Genomic DNA, 18,615 nt, shown 5'->3' on the forward strand with positions numbered 1-18,615 from the left:
AGAGCTGCTACAAGATTTTGCCTTGTATCGCACAACACTAGGCTGGGCTTGCATTTCATTCATCAATCTTTTGTTAGATCCCCATCCAAAGACATACTGATAGGGAATTTAGATTGTGAGCCCCATTTGGGACAGTACTGATAAAGTATGTAAGGCTGTATGGAAAAATATAGCGCTATATAATCAAAGCATATTAATAATGATCTACAGCCCCTGAGTGGTGTGGTATCTTTCCCCCAAAGAGATGAATTTCAGAACAGCCTGCCATCATTTCCCTCTGGCTGTGCTGAAGTTGGTGGTGCAGATGTTACGCTGACGGAATGACGGGTGGTGGAAGAAGTGGAGTAGGAGAAGGAGACAAGCTGGACAGAGAAACGTCCTTCAATCCTAGGTTGTTGAAGGACATGAGTAACACACCAAGAAGCCAGTTGTTACAGTGACATTGCCTTCCTCTTGGGAAGGGTGATGCCATGCCTGGAAGCGATAAGGATCCCTTAAACAGGTAGCACATGCACACAACATTGTTCTAACTCCAGGCCAGAAAGGGGAGCTCTGATCCAGTTTTTGGGTTGCTTCCCTATATATTCTTGCTGGAGGAGGAGTTAAGAAGTCAATCGAGAGGAGAACTGGAGCCGTGCAGACACGTAGTTTGCAGCTCCTGACAGGGCAGTCTGTGAGAGACTGTGAGAGGAGCAGAGGCAAAGGAGAGGAAAGATACTGGGAGTGGAGCTGCGAGAGGGCTCACTCCAGAATCAGCACAGAATACCAGAGGCCGGAATTCTGAGGTTGTGGAGGTAACTGAATGCCCCACAGCAGAAACCGGCAGGCAGGAAATTCCAAGTCGCCTGTCCACCATTACACCTGAAGGCACAGCAGCATATAGAGCCCGGAGTCACCGCAAGTAGGGACACCTGTAAAAAGGCTTGAGTTGCCTGCCATACGGATATTGTCCTATTAATAGGACAGAGAGAAAGTGAGGACCTTGTGTGAAGCCTTAGGCAGCAAGAGACTACCACACAGCACAGTTAGGAAGGATTCCAACCCCACCTGGCTTGGGGTATTCTGAATCTCTTCCAGGCTGGCCGCACCTCACCATCACCTGTGATTCGTACCCTGGACTGTGGCTGCATACTATCAGTAAAAGGTAAAGAGACTGCAACCTTGTGTCCTCCAATTCTTTCCTTAACTACACCATCTGTCATCTTTGCCTACTACACCAGGAGCCCTGGGGACTAAGCTTCACCTGTGGGAAGCCATACCATCCCTGCTGCAATAACATCATCCCCAGTGGACCCCTTTAAGCAGCGTTGGTCATCCCTGACCGAATACCACAAGTGGCGTCACGAACATTCTTTATTCACAACAACCCCTTTAAATACCTTTCCTTTATCTTGGACACCCAGGGGCACGGACCAGGCCACTGACACCGCGACTACCCCTTTATTGACCACTGGACCCAGCCCGAGTACCCCAGGGTCCTAGCAGATGCTCCACGTGCGTCAGAATGCCTTCTTTCTCAGGCCTAGCTGCCACTACATTACCCAATGGGCAGTTAGGGAGATATAACGTCCCTGGCCATGCTTACTGGTCCACGTATTGGTGGACCTTGCCACTGATGGAGTTTCGCAGTTCACACCTGATTTTGTCCTCAACATGTGAGTACAGGTTAGGGATGGCCTGGAAAATAGTGGCGACTGGGAAACATGTACTGTGGGACAGCCACCGACATCAGTTTTTTAAAACTGTCCATTTCCACCACTCGGAATAGCAGCATTTGAAAAGCCAGAAATTTCGAAATGCTGCAATTCAGGACCAGGGTTTGTGGGTTGGTGGATAGAAGGGTACTTTTACTTTCTCTCCGGTGTTTGAGATATGGATAGCTGAATGCTTCCATGGGACAGTGTGGATATGCTTGGTGACACTGCTGGTGGTGCTGTCACATCAGGTCTTTGCAGGGAACCAGGTGGCTCTGTTGATTGGAAGCTGTAGAAAGAGGCCGAGATCGCAGCAGAAGAGGGAGCAGGAGGAGCCTCAGATCTTCCCTGGTTTTTCAGGTGTGTACACCACTGCAGCTTGTGCTTAGATGCCTTGTCATGCAGGTGGTGCTCAGGTTCAGAACATTTATGCTTCAAGCTCTGACTGCACAGCATGTAAACCACCTGTCTCTTGTTATCAGCACATTTCCTGAAGGAAATGTCAGGATGCTTCGCTGGCGGTGGGCAGGAGCAGATGACGTACTGTCTAGGGGACGCTTTTGCACCATGCTCCCTCTTTTGCTGTGCAGCTAGGACAGTGTGGCCATCTCCTCTTCCTCAAAGCTGCACATGTCACACGAATGGCTTTCATTTCATGTGGGGTCTAGACCTCATCGTTAGCCACATTATCTTCCTCCCACTCCTCACCTGTCCTCCTTAATGGTCTGCACACAGCAGAAAGATGCAGCATTTGGTACCTGTGTTTCGTCATCATCAGAGATGTGCTGTGGTGGACCAATGACTGCACTAACCCTCGCACGTACTTATCCTTCAACCAGAGGTGTAGCTAGGTTTTTGGGTCGGGGGGGCGAAACTTCTGAGTGGGCCCCTAACCAGGTCACCTTGAATGCAACTGGGTGATGCACCCTAATAGTGGAGGAGGACCTCAGTAGATGACTGCACTGTTACTGAAGATAATCTTTATATAAAGACCAACATAGATATTACAGCCATATGGTCAGTGGTAAATACCAGCCCTGCAGAATATATCAGAGATCACTGCACAGTTATAGATAATGACTTACTGCTGACGTCCTTTCTGATGGAATCATTCACTTTTCCCATCTTTGCCATCTGGCCCAGACCAACATGACAACTTCTTCCAGCAACGTCTCACCTGCAGAGAATACAACAAAGACACATTTCACTTCTCACATTCCAGCCCCATCACCATCTATTCCCAACCTGCACAAACTCCTCATCCTGCTGATACCCCGATACTGAGCCGCTGCTGCCGTATGTGTACCTATTACTGCCCCTGATACCCCAATACTGAGCCGCTGCTGCCGTATGTGTCCATATTACTGCAAAAAAAAAGGGAAGAAGCCAGCACTGCTTATGGTCAGAACGCAATAAGGGTACGTTCACATTAGCGTCATGCGACGCTGCGTCGCCGACGCACGACAACGCATGCGTCATGCGCCCCTATCTTTATCATTGGGGACGCATGCGTTGCGTTGTCGTGCGTTTTCAGTAAAACGCACGACGCATGCGTCGTAACACCGCACCTGGGTGGCGTCGGAGACGCTACATGTTGCATTTTCGGAGCGCCAAAAAAACGCGCGCGTCGCTCGTGCGTCGTCAATGCGTTACAATTTCCCATTGAAACGTATTGACGACGCACTTGCGTCGCGGGTGTGCGTCGTGCATGCGTTGTGCGACGCATGCGTCGTAACATAAAATGAAACAAAAAAGTGTCTAGACAGTGTCTAGACAGTGCAAACAGTGAGAAAAACATCCCCCATATATAAAGAAAATGTAGGATTGTTTGTCACTTCTGCTGCCGGCTACACAACAGGCAACATCAGACCAGACACATCAGAGCAACTGTCTTCTCATCCGCAGTCCAGAGATGTAAGTATAGAATGATTATGTGCATTTTCTACATGTTTTTACAATTTTTTTTGCAAGTAGTGTTTTATATTCTGCACTGTGGCTAAAGATATTGTGGTCTTTTTGGTCTGGTTTTGATGTACGGCATTGTGTATAGGATGGCGTTTCATTGTCTGCGGCCTTGATTAGTGTTCTTTCCAAGATTGATTTTGAGTTTCCATTTTTTGGTTTGGTGTTGTTTTTGTATTCAGTTGTGCTGTTTTATTCTTCCGTTATATGATGGCGTTTCATTGTCTCTGGCCCTGTCGGTTGTTTTGTAAAGTATGGTAGTATAGAATGATTTTGCGGCCTTTTATTACATTTTTATTGCAATTTGTGTATTATTTTCAGCACTGTGGTTGGAATTATTAGGCAACATCAGACCAGACACATCAGAGCAACTGTCTTCTCATCCGCAGTCCAGAGATGTAAGTATAGAATGATTATGTGCATTTTCTACATGTTTTTACAATTTTTTTTGCAAGTAGTGTTTTATATTCTGCACTGTGGCTAAAGATATTGTGGTCTTTTTGGTCTGGTTTTGATGTACGGCATTGTGTATAGGATGGCGTTTCATTGTCTGCGGCCTTGATTAGTGTTCTTTCCAAGATTGATTTTGAGTTTCCATTTTTTGGTTTGGTGTTGTTTTTGTATTCAGTTGTGCTGTTTTATTCTTCCGTTATATGATGGCGTTTCATTGTCTCTGGCCCTGTCGGTTGTTTTGTAAAGTATGGTAGTATAGAATGATTTTGCGGCCTTTTATTACATTTTTATTGCAATTTGTGTATTATTTTCAGCACTGTGGTTGTGTAAATACATAGTTGTATGTTTCTGGTTGCGATGTATGGCGTTGTATCCCCTTCTATTTTCTCCGGCACTGTTGGTTTCATTGTAAAGTATTTATGTTTCTGCCCTTATTTTTTTTCGTGTTGAAATATTTTTTATTACAACCACATATTGTGTTTTTTATGTTTATCCGTGCATACTGTAATTTTTCTTTTTTTAAAAAATCTTTTGGGATTACTACATTGTGTACTTGTTAATTTTCTTATCTTTAGCCTTTTGTACTCTGGCATTGGGTTGTCTCTGCCATTGTTTCTTTAATCTAATCAATGTGGCAGTGTAGTTTGCTCATCGTTAGTTCAGTTGGAGTGCAATGTTATTTGTGGTTTAAATGCTTTTTTTTTTTTAATATTATTTATTGCATGATAGTGCATAGGAGCATAGTCAATGTTATTTTTTTGTTAATTTCAGAACTGCTTTAATTAGTCATGGCCAGCGGCAGTGATTCCGGCACCCCACCGCTGAGGAGTCCGGTGAGTACATGATCTACTATTGCTTGCTATATTTTCGCTGTCATTTGTAGATGGGTCACTCAACTTTGTGTTAAACTATTTTTCAGGCTTCTTCAAGTGAGGAGGAGAACCAGGAGGAAGAGAGGGAGCAGCAGCAGGGACCACGGGGCCAAGCTGTGGTTGCAGGACGGAGCGTAAGTATTTATTTCAAACCTTTAATTTTTTTTTTTTTTTTGCGGGTTTTGGGGGGGTGGTGGTAGGGTGTGGTGTTGTGTGTAGTAGGTGTCGGTGGAGGAGATAGGGACAATTTTTTTCTCTTTCAAACCTTCATATTTTCCATTCTTTTCTAGGTTTCACAACGGGCCCTGGATGAGCCACTTAACATTGACCTAATGGTGGCATCCATAGAAGCACGGGGCCCGTTGTGGGACAGCCGTGACCCCCAGCACGCGGACCAGGGCATATTGCGGCGTCTGTGGTTGGAGGTGGCACAAACGCTGTGGGATGGCTTCGACAGCGCTAACGCCAAGGCCAAAGCCAGTTTCCGTAAGTATTTAAAAAATAGTGCTGTGACCCATCATGCCAGGATTACACAACCGTCTGTGATGTCTTTGATTGGTATTGCACACGGTTGCGTAATCTTTTTCGATATATTATCTAAAACCTTTTTTTTTTTTTTTTTTAATACACAGTTAAACAATTGAGGACCAGATGGCGCTCCATGAAGGACCGTTTCAAGAGGGGCCTGAAAAAGGAGGGACAGGCTCGTAGTGGTGCTGGCGCTTCAAGGACCTCGGTGTACAAGCATAACCGTATACTGCAGTTCTTGCGACCGGTCCTTGAAAGCAGAGAGTAAGTATAGTACCTATTCACACACCTAGTTTTCACAACATGCATATTCACATACTACATTCCAGTCCCGTTGCTTATTGCCCAGCCATTTATTTTGCCAAGTACCAAGTATATAAATGAAGTAAAAAAAGGCTAGTTCACAGAGTTGTGCAAAAATACATACTTTTCTCCTCTTGAATCATAATCAGAGGATCAAACATCAGCACAATACAATAGACTCTATCTACGTGTTTCAGGTGACAGGGAACATCAGACCTGAAACGCGTAGATAGTTTTTTTATTGTATTGTGCAGATGTTTCATCCTCTGCTTTTGATTGAAGTTAAAAAATTTTTTTTTTTTAAACTTTTCACCACTCGTTGACCTTGAATTTTTTATTCATTTCTTATCTTCTCACACTTGCCAGGTGTATCTAAGATTTTTTATACATAATAAAGTTAAATATAATAGATACGGCATACATTCCACTGCAAAGCTGGTTAGGTTCCCATGGTTGCTCAGCTCGCAGGACCTGTGATGACGTCTCGTTCACATGACCGTGACGTCATGGCAGTTCCAACCTAAGCATAATTGTCTGGCGTTGCAAACTAAAAACATGGGTGACTCTTTAGAATTAAATAAATACCGTTTGTTTAATATTGATGGTGCATATGCAGTGTCAATATTAAAAATAGTGTAATATTAATGGCGGTAATGGATACCTGGCGGTAAAATGTTCTGACGCATGTGAAATGTGATATTTTTTATACTAATGGTTTCCTTATGTTTTCACAGAACACACAGCAGCACCCGCGAGACTGTCCAATCCTCAAGACGACCCTCAAGAGCGGTCCTTTGTGAAGCGCCATCTGAACTGTCGCGGCCATCCCACAGCGAGAGCAGGTCTGCAACAACACAATCTGGCGAACCGGCAGCCGGTCCATCAGATGTTCCTCTGGCCGAGGCCTCTGTTGCTCCGTCCTTTGGGTCTTCCCGACAGCGTCAGCGGGCCTCGGACAGGGCGCCCATGTCCGAATTTTTACATCTGAGTACCGTATTTCAGAATGGTTTCAAGGCGCTGTGCGATAAAATGTGCAATATCGAACGGCGTCTTGAAAACATCGAAACGGATCTCTCGAGGCCGGCAAAACATTTCTTTAGTGCCATTCACAACGGCATGGTGGAACATCTTACGCCGGAACTCCAGATTTCGTTCATGCAGGGCTGCAACAATTTATATGTCAGTGCTCTGCAGCAGGCTCGGGTCATGCAGTCAGCGACAAATATGCCCGCAGTACCATCGCTGGCTGCCATGACTCCGACTCCTGCTGCAGAGCACCACCACAGAGGTCCGCGTGCCGAGGGCCACCGCCGCCGCCACCGCCACCACAGAACTGAGCCCCAAAGTTCCGAGCCTGACAGGCCTTCAAGGGGGCACAGACGGGAAGCCGACCCCCACCCAGAGGGAGAGAGGAGGAAAAAGAAGAAGAAGAAGACCATGACGACCACAAGCACTACGTCCTTGGCTATGGCTGCTCCCCAAAGTACCACCAGAACACAGCCTGGGTCGACCCGGAGCACACCAAGTACCCAGGCTGGGTCTACACGGAGTACACCCAGTACCCAGCCTGGGTCAACCAGGAGTACACCATCTACACAGCCTGGGTCGACCCAGAGCCGGAGTAGCCAGCCAAGGACACTGGTCGTCCCTCCTCCTCTCTCACCTGCTTCTGTTGCAGTCTCGCCACCACCATCCACTGGCTGGACTGATGTCGGCATCCCGTCTAGTGTCATAGAGTATGCTGCTTCCTCCCCCTCTTCCTCCTCCTCGGTCTCCTCATCACAAAAAACTGGGGGATATGAATCCCCTTTGGTTGCGGACATTGGCACCCCTTAAAACCGGGTTCCCTTTTTTTTTTTTTTTTGTAACACAAAATAAATTTGTTATATTTTTTAAAAAAAAAAATTTTGGTTTTTATTGTCTCAAATAAAGTTTGCACCAAATCACACCTTGCGCCGTACACACAAATCGTGTCTTTGTAACACCAGATGTGCAATGTGTGACAATATTATCTCTATTTTTTTTATCATTTTCTTATATGGCTGTCGTTCATTGTACTCAGATGTTACAAACACAAACAGCATTGCTCAATATGTCACGCAAAGTACCATCACACAACGATTTCAGTATGGATATAGTTGTTTTAACTTTGTCTTTTCTGAAATCGTAAAACGATTGAGCCCCTGCTGTGATTTTTTGGTTATCAGCAAATGATTTGGAATATTTTTTGGGTAACTTATCAGAAGCTGTCATTGTTGGATTGGTGAGTTCACACCAATCCAGCGATGTCTTTGTTTTAAACAAGGGAAAATTGGGTAGTGCACTGTTTTAATCACTGAAATAAAAAGTTTACAATACCCCACTAATATAAAAAGGTGTCTACCAAGTCCCTCGCCGTCATCTTTCCGCACTGACACTGTGATTCCCGCCCGTAAAGCTGAGCACACCGTTGCCTTAAACGCTGTGCTGTGCTTTAGGGCTGGCACAGTACGGGAAGCTGACGGCGATGGACGTTTCACACACCGTAGTGTAAAGGTACCTTCACACATAACGATATTGTTAACGATATCGTTGCTATTTGTGACGTAGCAACGATATAGTTAATTAAATCGTTATGTGTGACAGCGACCAACGATCAGGCCCCTGCTGGGAGATCGTTGGTCGCTGAAGAAAGTCCAGAACTTTATTTCGTCGCTGGACTCCCTGGAGACATCGCTGGATCGGCGTGTGTGACACCGATCCAGCGATGTCTTCACTGGTAACCAGGGTAAACATCGGGTAACTAAGCGCAGGGCCGCGCTTAGTAACCCGATGTTTACCCTGGTTACCATGCTAAAAGTAAAAAAAACAAACACTACATACTTACCTAACGCTGTCTGTCCTCCAGCGCTGTGCTCTGCACTCCTCCTGTACTGTCTGTGAGCCGGAAAGCAGAGCGGTGACGTCACCGCTCTGCTTTCCAGCTCACAGACAGTACAGGAGGAGAGCAGAGAAGCAGAGCGCAGCGCTGGAGGACAGACGGCTGTAGGTAAGTATGTAGTGTTTGTTTTTTTTTACTTTTAGCATGGTAACCAGGGTAAACATCGGGTTACTAAGCGCGGCCCTGCGCTTAGTTACCCGATGTTTACCCTGGTTACCGGCATCGTTGGTCGCTGGAGAGCGGTCTGTGTGACAGCTCTCCAGCGACCAAACAGCGACGCTGTTAAATGTACCTTAAGAATATTGTTCAGGTGAGATGGAAGCAATGTTGACAGTGTCACCACTATTTGACTCTGGACGTATTATAGCATCCTGAGTACAATAGTGTTCACTCTGTAGAGTTTAGCAAACATGATCGTCTCCCTCCTTGTCAAGCCTTGTTCCATATGCAAATAGTCTGCAGGATTAAAAATGGTTGACAAGGTGGGAGCAGATTATGTTATGCCTCAATACTATGAAACACACAAATTTTGTGGCACACACATTAGTACTTTCAATAAATTCAATAAATTTCAATAAATTTGGATTTTTTAAATTTTATTAATATGTATAAACGTATGAAATTTTTTTTTTTAAAAACTGAAAGGCTCAAGAAGTGTATTTGAAAACACAACACATTATACATCCAGGGAACATTAAAACAATAACCATAGAATCACCATACATAGGATGGTTAAATGATGAACACAACAGTGTTTACATGACATCATAATAAAACATACAGAATTAGACCATTTCATCTTGCCATGAAACACGGCCAACATCGGAAACAAAGTATGCAGCAAATTGGTCCCTCATATGAGCAATCTCCACAGTTGTCCGCAGAGGATGATCTTGATAATCAGGCAATGGATTTTGTATGTGTTCATCGAGTTCCACGTTGACTCTCTCTTTATCAATAATAAAATTGTGGAGAACCACACACGCCTTCACCACCTCATCCACTGTCTCAATTTTCAAATTTATAGCGGATCCTAATATACGCCATTTGGAGACCAGGATGCCAAAGGCGCACTCCACAGTTCTTCTGGCCCTGGACAGTCTATAATTAAATATAGTTTTGGTACGGTCCAACCCACGACTGGAGTACGGTTTCAGTAGGTTGCCACTCATTTGAAAAGCCTCATCACCAACAACAACAAATGGCAGGTCCGGGCCGTCAGTGTTGGGAAGAGGTCGTGGATGGGGGAAATTAAAATTGTTATTGTACAATCTTTGGCCCATATCAGACTCCTTAAATGTCCGTGAATCATTTGCACGACCAAAGGCTCCAATGTCCACAGCGAGAAACCTGCAGTCCGCACCAGCAATTGCCATCAGCACAGTGGAAAAGTATTTTTTATAATTATAAAAAAGAGATCCACTTCTTGACGGCTTGGTAATCCTAATGTGCTTCCCATCCACAGCTCCGATACAGTTAGGGAAAGAACAAACTTTGTGGAATTTTTGGGCGTTGGCATGCCATATTTCTTGTGTAGGGATGGGCAAAAATTCCTCCCGGAGGTTGTCCCACAATGCGCGGCATGTGTCTGCAATAATACCCGACAGTGTTGAGACTCCAATCCGAAACTGGAAATGCAGTGATCTCAATGTCTCTCCAGTAGCCAGGAAACTGACAAGAAGAAAAATAAATAAATATAATTAATTTAATTGTTATGAATGAATTTTCCATTTTTAATTACAATCACCCACCCCGCAAAACAAAAACATGTTAATTTAAAAAATGGCTAGAACATATAAATCCTTCACATTCCATTACGTACCGTAGAGTCACCAGCAGACGCTCCTCAGGGGAAATTGATTTACGGAGCTGCGTGTCCTGCCTGGAAATGGTTCCTTCCACCAGACGCAGCAGATATCGAAAGCTGTCTTTTGTCATCCTGGTGTATTCTAAGTATTTGTCCTGGTTCTCATTTAATTCACCAAAAAGACAATGGTACGCTCCACGACTCTCTCGGACTTCCACTATAGGGTGAAGCCAAAAACGCCGCCGACTCCTTCTCCGTAGTTTGTCTCTTCTCCTCTGTTCATGACAGGCAAAAGCATAAGCTATAGCAAGGGCTAATTCCAGCTCAAAAGTGAGGTAGATACTCTCCATGGAACGATCCATCTTGATGCTGTATGGTTGGAAATAAGGTATGCGGGGGTATATATACCACTATGACATTAATACCCACCCCCATCTACCCATTGGTGACATTATCGATTGTCTAGACACTAGACCCACCCTCTTCTATTCATTGGTGGTGTTATCTAGTGTCTAGACACTAAATTGTGGCTCAAGATCCAATCAGTGTTTGCCAACGCATGCGTCGTAAAACGCTGCGTTTTTTGGTAAAACGCACCAAAAACGCACCGAAAACGCTGCGTTTTACGACGCATCCGTCAGACGCTTGCGTCATAAAAGTTGCGTTTTTGCGTGCGTTTCCGATGCGTCGTGCGTTGCGTCGGCGACGCAGCGTCGCATGACGCTAATGTGAACGTACCCTAACTGAAGTGCAATTGCACATAAATTTTAACTGTATTTCAAATATGAGACATTTAGCAAACAATTGATCAATTCTTTGAGCTACCCCAGCCACTTCACGGCAATCTCATAATGGGGCAGTCCTAATCTTCGTATTTTATTTACGTTGTGCCATTATGGCCTCCTGAATTGATCAAAGAATTGATCAATTGTTTGCTAAATGTCTCATATTTGAAATACAGTTAGAATTTATGTGCAATTGCACTTTAGTTATTGCGTTCTGACCATAAGCAGTGCTGGCTTTTTCCCTTTTTTTTTGCTGTCCATATTACTGCACCTGCTGTGTGATTCTCTGTACCCTCTAAATTCTAAAGCACCCCTCTGTAATATAGTAATGCCGGTTGCAAGTGCCCTAGAAAACAGTCCCCACATTTTGTCCCCTAGAAAGTAATATTGCCCTGTGTGCCCCTTTAATAGTCACAGTAACCTGAGTTCCCCTATAACAATAAGTGCCCACTTCACATTGAATAATGTCCTGAGTCTCCCCATACAGCTCCCCTATACACAGCATGATGCTCTGTTATACACAATATAATGCCCTGTCACTGTATACTACAACCCACACAGTATACTGACCCCTTAGTAGCCCCCAAACTGTTTGATGGCTCCAGCACTGTATGATGGCCCCTTCACTATAATCTCCACGCTGTACGATGGCCCTCTCAATTTAATCCCCTCACTGTATGATGGCCTCAATATAGTATAATGCACCAGATAGTCCTCAGTATAGTAGAATGCACTCCCCATAGGCATACTCTATAGCACAAGGCAGGACCCATAGGCAGACTCTGTAGTTTAAGACAGCACCCCCAAAGGCAGACCCTGTAGTATAAGATAGCACCTCATAGGCAGACCCTGTAGTCTAAGACATCACCCCATAGTCAGACCCTGTAGTAAAAGGCAGCACCCCATAGGAAGACCTGGTGGTAAAAGCCAGCACCCAATAGGCATACCCTGTAGTATAAAGTAGCACACCATAGGCAGACCCTGTAGTATAAGGCAGCACCCCATAGGCAGACCCTGTAGTATAAGGCAGCACCCCCATAGGCAGATCCTGTAGTCTAAGGCAGCACCCCATAGGCAGACCTTTTAGCATAAGACAGTACCCCCATAGGCAGACCCTGTAGTATAAGTGAGTACCCCTATATGCAGACCCTGTAAGTATAAGACAGTACCCCCATAGGCAGACGCTGTAGTATAAGGCAGCCCCCATTAAAAAAAAGAATAAATAAATACTCACCTCTCTTCCTCCTTGTTCCAGCGGTGTGCCGAGCTCCTTCCCTCACCAATGCGGTCTGCTGTATCGGCTAAATGCCGATACAGCTGTCCTTGCGTTGACAGGCAGAGGGCCCACTACTGGCACTGCCCCCCCACTCAGTGGCCCCATAGTGGCTGGGTGGCAGAGCAGGGAGACTGATTCTACCTGCTCTGCCGCAGAATGTAATTGTATTGGCGCTCTGCGCGCGCCGATACAGTTAGAGTAGCGTAGCTCTGGGTGGGCCCCCTCTGAGCTCCGGGCCAGGGCGCTTGCCCCCTCTGCTCCCCTGGTACCTACTCTACTGCCTTCAACTGACCAAGTGATTGGTTATCGGTAGTGATGAGCGAACGTGCTTGCCACTACTCGTTACTAGCCCTAGTATCACTATGCTCAGTGTACTCGGCACAAACCGAGCATTTCTGGGATTATTCGGCGGTAAGTGGTGTCTCCACCCAGCATTTTTGGCGGACTTTAGAGACCCAATCTCGCTGCAGGGATTGTCTGCCAGGCCATTAAATGCCGCAGCCATCTTTGTTGTGGTTGTGCAGTGATTGGCATGGCCGCACAGCATCATCCCGAGTATAAGAGACCTGGCGCCGCCCTGCTCGCCACATTCTGCTCCGGATTCAGCAAGACTAGGGAGAGCTGCTGCGGAGATAGGGTCAGAATTGTGGTAATTATAGTTAGTTGGTCTGCAACTGTTAAATCCACAACTCCTGAGAAACCAACAGTCCTTTTTAGGGCTAATTCTTGGGTCCCGATATTGCAACGCTAGGTAGGCAGGGCACAGCATATCCACATCAGTGCAAGGCCTGCGGGCCTGTATGTGCGTACATTGCTCCCACTGCATCCCTCCCAAAGCTCCATAACTGTCTGCTGCTGCTGCAGCTTCTTTACTGTATACCTAGCTGAATTTTTGTACCCCAAAAATTCACCCCCCCTCAAAAAAAATATACAGTGTGTTCTGTCAGACTGAGGCCTGTTTAAGAATCATAGTTTGTCAGGCATACGTAGCATAGTTGTGTGTGCTAGCCTTGTGCCACTGTTTTTTTGTGTGTGTTTTAAATTCACCGAAAAAGGCCTCATATATCTGTGTGCTCCAAGTTTGGGCATTTTAGGCCATTTTGCCACTGTTTTTGCTGTCTGTTACTCTACTTATATACACCACTATTTTGCATTTTACAAATAAACAGGCGACAGATTTGGCAGTGTGGTATTTCCGTGACAGGCCTTATATATCTGCGTGCTCCAAGTTTGGGCATTGTAGGTCGGCTTACCAATTTTTTTGCTGTCTGTTACTCTAATTAAATACAGCACTAGTTTGCATTTTGAAAAAAACAGGCCATATATTTGGCAGTGTGGTATTTCCGTGACAGGCCTCATATATCTGCATGCTCCAAATTTGGGCATTGAAGGCCATTTTGTCACTGTTTTTGCTGTCTGTTACTCTACTTATATACAGAACAATTTTGCATAAATTAAATTCACAAAAAATCCCAAAAAAATAGAATACAGTCTGTTATGTCAGGCTGAGGCCTGCCTGGTGTTTGTGTTTGAAAAATCGTAGATTTGCAGGCATGCTGATCAGATATTATTTTGCACCTAATAAATACGTTTGTGTTGAGCTTTTGAAATAGTAACATAGTAACATAGTAACATAGTTAGTAAGGCCGAAAAAAGACATTTGTCCATCCAGTTCAGCCTATATTCCATCATAATAAATACCCAGATCTACGTCCTTCTACAGAACCTAATAATTGTATGATACAATATTGTTCTGCTCCAGGAAGACATCCAGGCCTCTCTTGAACCCCTCGACTGAGTTCGCCATCACAACCTCCTCAGGCAAGCAATTCCAGATTCTCACTGCCCTAACAGTAAAGAATCCTCTTCTATGTTGGTGGAAAAACCTTCTCTCCTCCAGACGCAAAGAATGCCCCCTTGTGCCCGTCACCTTCCTTGGTATAAACAGATCCTCAGCGAGATATTTGTATTGTCCCCTTATATACTTATACATGGTTATTAGATCGCCCCTCAGTCGTCTTTTTTCTAGACTAAATAATCCTAATTTCGCTAATCTATCTGGGTATTGTAGTTCTCCCATCCCCTTTATTAATTTTGTTGCCCTCCTTTGTACTCTCTCTAGTTCCATTATATCCTTCCTGAGCACCGGTGCCCAAAACTGGACACAGTACTCCATGTGCGGTCTAACTAGGGATTTGTACAGAGGCAGTATAATGCTCTCATCATGTGTATCCAGACCTCTTTTAATGCACCCCATGATCCTGTTTGCCTTGGCAGCTGCTGCCTGGCACTGGCTGCTCCAGGTAAGTTTATCATTAACTAGGATCCCCAAGTCCTTCTCCCTGTCAGATTTACCCAGTGGTTTCCCGTTCAGTGTGTAATGGTGATATTGATTCCCTCTTCCCATGTGTATAACCTTACATTTATCATTGTTAAACCTCATCTGCCACCTTTCAGTATATTTCAAATAGTGCAGCAGTCCATTTAAAACGGGCAAGGCAAGGGATGGGGAAGTGGACGGGATGCTGGTGGTGCATGCAGAGGATGAGGCCATGGCCAAGGTGAAAGTGGGCCACAACAAAGACCCACATCTTCTCGCTCGACCTTCCTGTCCCAGTTTCAAAGGGACCACAGCACACCACTATTGAAGCCAGAGCAGTGTGAAGCGGTTGTTGGTGGGATAGCAGATAATGCTTCCTGTCACTTAGCCACCACCACCACCATATCTTCCACAAGGTCAAGTCTGAGTAGCCATGAGTGTGGTCCAGATATTCCGCACTCTGATTCTCCTTCCTCCCACCATGCCGAGTGCCCTGAGACACATTTGGACACTCTGAAGAGCTGTTCAGTTTTCCATTTCAAGATTCCGGACTCTCGGCCGGTCAACTTGAAGTGGTGCAGCTGAGATCGCATGTAGAGATGCCCAAAGCTTTGACCATCCCTGTCTTGCAAAGGCGATGGTGGCAAAGTGTCAGAAGATGTGGACAATGATGAGACACAATTGCCAGAAAGTCAGGAGGAGGTGCTGGGTGCGGATGTGGAAGACGAGGTGGTGGATGACTATGTGACTGACCCAACCTGGCAGGAGGACATGCAGAGAGAGGGCAGCAGCACACACGGGGAAGGAGGCATATCCCCCCATCATGCAGGAAGAAGCAGTGTGGTGACCACAGACAGAAGGCGTGCATCCATTCCCCATAACACCAACATGAGTGAAGTTGCCATTCCAACTATTAGATCTTCCCGAGTCTGGTTATTTTTTAAAGACACTGCCGATAACCCCAAACAGGCCATTTGCAGCACCTGCCATGCCCGCATCAGCAGGGGTAGAAAAACTACCAGCCTGACCACCACAAGCATGATCAGGCACATGGCAGCAAAGCACCTGACTTTGTGGGCCAAACCCCAGGTTTCAGGACCACTGTCTGCAGGTCAAACCACTGCTTCTTCCACTTTTTTGCATTGAAGCCAATCCCCAGTACACCATGCATGTGAAGATGCCTCTAACCCTGCACCTGTTGTTGCCCACAGTCAAGCAGCACTATCATCAAGCCCATCCACGTACTTGTCCCAGCACAGCCTCCAGATGTCTACACGCCAGTCTTTGAAACGCAAGCGGAAATACCCAGCCAATATCTCACAGGCCACAGTCCTAAATTCTAATATTTCTCCTGCTTGTGCTAGAAATGTTGCCTTTTAGGTTCGTTGAGACGGGAGCTTTCTGCAATCTGATGGCGGCGGCCGTCCCAAGGTACTCGATCCCCACCACTATTTCTCCCAGTGTACCGTACCGGCATAACACCAGCTTGTGTCCCACATTACAAGTGCTCTCAACAATGCTGTTACAATTAAAGTCCACCTAATCATGGACACATGGACAAGTGCTTGTGGGCAGGGATGGTACATCTCACTGACGGCACACTGGGTTAACATAGTGGAAGCCGGGACCCAGTCGGACCTTGGGATGGAACACATCCTCCCCAGCAGACAGGAAAAATGACATGAATGTCGGAAAAAAATGTTTACAGCTGTGAACTAGGAGTCAGGAATACTTCCAGGGGTGATCCCCATGATGTCCCTGTGTCAGTTGAGCAGTGTTTCCATGATTTTCAGACGTTTTTAGACCTTAAAAGGACCCCCAGGGGGGATCACGGTAAAAATACTCAGGTTTCCCACAGACTTACATTGGGGTCGTTGTTCTGGCCGAGTACCCAAGTATACCAATCTGCTCGACCAGAGCAATGAGCACTCGAGCATTTTAGTGCTCGCTCATCACTAGTTATCAGTGCTCCCAATCTCTTCCATTTGTGGGATAGGGCAAAGTGGCTGGCCCACAGATCCCCAGCCAGGGGAGTCATCAAAAAGCAGTATAACTTGGGGCTAAGACTGCTTGGATGACTTGCAAGGGGTTCAGGTGGAAGCCAGATGGCTATGGTCTGCAGGTGCCAAGTCTGCGCTTTCAGCAGGGAACCGGGCTGAAGATAATGTGAAGGAACAGATAATGCCTCAACATGCTTGGGTCTCATAATTAATCCAGTGGTACTCGGGCCTACAAAATGACGCAGAACATCCCATTTTGCATGCACTAGAGTAGGTTGTTTCACTTGGGCACATAGCAGGCACAGAACAACCACGTTCTCTCCCTGAAGCAGCTATACCACCACCACATACATCAGCATCACGGCCATGTCCACATCCCCTATTTGACATTTTTCTCCTTTTTTTCACTCAAAAAAGTGCACAGTAGAGAAGAGAAAGTACCTAGCAAATTATTACTCTGTTAGGGTACTCTGCACAAGGCTGTTATGGCACTCTACACCACTTTGTTATGGCACTGTGCACTATGCTGTTAGGGCACGCTGCACCAGGCTGTTATGGCACTGTGCACCAAGCTGTTAGGGTAGGCTAAACCAGGCTGTTATGGCACTCTACACCAGGCTGTTATGGCATTGACAATAGGATGCTAGGGCAGGCTGCACCAGGCTTTTATATTTCTCTACACCAGGCTGTTATGGCACTGTCCACCAGGCAGTTAAGGCAGGCTGCGTCAGGCTGTTATAGCACTGTGCACTATGATGTTAGGGCACTGTGCACCAGGCTGTTAGGGTAGGCTAAACCAGGCTGTTTGGCATTCTATACCAGGCTTTTATGACACTGTGCATCATACTATTATTGCAAGCTGCACCAGGCTGTTATGGTACTCTACACTGAGCTCTTATGGCACTGTGCACCAGGCTGTTAGTGCACGCTGCACCAGGCCATTGTAGCAATATGTTATATGTTCATGTGGCCTCTAGGGGTCTCACTACTTTTATGTGTGTTCTATATTCTTTGTTTGGAACTTGTTGGATGTTGTTGTACTCGGAATTCATGTAATGGAGGTTGAGACATGATGTGAATAAAGAGCCTGGAGATACTCACATAGTGTGATTTATGACAGGATTCGACAAACAGAACATGGTGGCAGCCGGGCACAGAACCTGCAAATTCTTAGAGCTTATATGAGGCTGGAACTGCACAGATCACTGCAACTGTAAGTACAGATTCCCTGACAGTACAGAAAAATGGAGACTGGTCTGAAGCCCCCTCAGAGACTGGATGTCACTTCATGTAATCTGTCCCAGACTTGGAGACATTGGAAGGAAGAGTTTACACTGTATGTGGATCTGACTGTGGGCCCCTCTGATGACAAACGGAAAGTAAAGCTGTTTTATTACCTAATTGGGGAAAATGGCAGAGAATTAGCCCACACCTTGCTCCCAGACACAGACAACCTCCTCCTAGCAGACATTGTGCAGGCATTTGATAAACACTGTGACCCAAAGAAGAATGAGACAGTGGAAAGATATGTTTTTCACAAGACATCAGGAGGATGGTGAAAATGTGGACAGATATCTGACAGAGCTGAGGAGACTTGCGGAATCATGTGGCTTTGGAGAGATCAGGGACAGTCTAATCAAGGACAGAATGGTGTGTGGCATAAAGGACAGTCATCTCAAAGAAAGATTACTGAGA

At 45.8% G+C, this 18,615-nt stretch overlaps 2 protein-coding genes across 3 annotated transcripts; one reads left to right on the forward strand and one right to left on the reverse strand.

Annotated features, from left to right (window-relative positions):
• Positions 1 to 3,109: 3,109 nt before the first annotated feature.
• Positions 3,110 to 7,777, forward strand: LOC138675758 (pneumococcal serine-rich repeat protein-like). Of its 2 annotated transcripts, XM_069764260.1 has the most exons (7): positions 3,110 to 3,608; positions 3,978 to 4,054; positions 4,881 to 4,942; positions 5,029 to 5,115; positions 5,272 to 5,467; positions 5,614 to 5,773; positions 6,547 to 7,777. In XM_069764260.1, exons 3-7 carry the CDS (start codon positions 4,898 to 4,900, stop codon positions 7,646 to 7,648), a joined length of 1,590 nt encoding a protein of 529 aa, XP_069620361.1. In that variant the 5' UTR covers positions 3,110 to 3,608; positions 3,978 to 4,054; positions 4,881 to 4,897; the 3' UTR covers positions 7,649 to 7,777. The 2 variants fall into 2 exon arrangements, with proteins under 2 accessions (XP_069620361.1, XP_069620362.1); XM_069764261.1 differs by lacking the exon at positions 3,978 to 4,054.
• A 1,169-nt stretch (positions 7,778 to 8,946) lies between these two features.
• LOC138675759 (uncharacterized) lies at positions 8,947 to 11,267 on the reverse strand. Its single transcript, XM_069764262.1, has 2 exons — positions 10,555 to 11,267; positions 8,947 to 10,403 (listed from the first exon to the last, which is right to left on the reverse strand). The coding sequence occupies exons 1-2, from the start codon at positions 10,899 to 10,901 to the stop codon at positions 9,518 to 9,520; spliced, it is 1,233 nt and encodes a 410-aa protein (XP_069620363.1). The 5' UTR covers positions 10,902 to 11,267; the 3' UTR covers positions 8,947 to 9,517.
• Positions 11,268 to 18,615: the final 7,348 nt, after the last annotated feature.

This window comes from Ranitomeya imitator, chromosome 4 (genome assembly GCF_032444005.1).
Source record: "Ranitomeya imitator isolate aRanImi1 chromosome 4, aRanImi1.pri, whole genome shotgun sequence".
Classification (NCBI taxonomy): domain Eukaryota; kingdom Metazoa; phylum Chordata; class Amphibia; order Anura; family Dendrobatidae; genus Ranitomeya; species Ranitomeya imitator.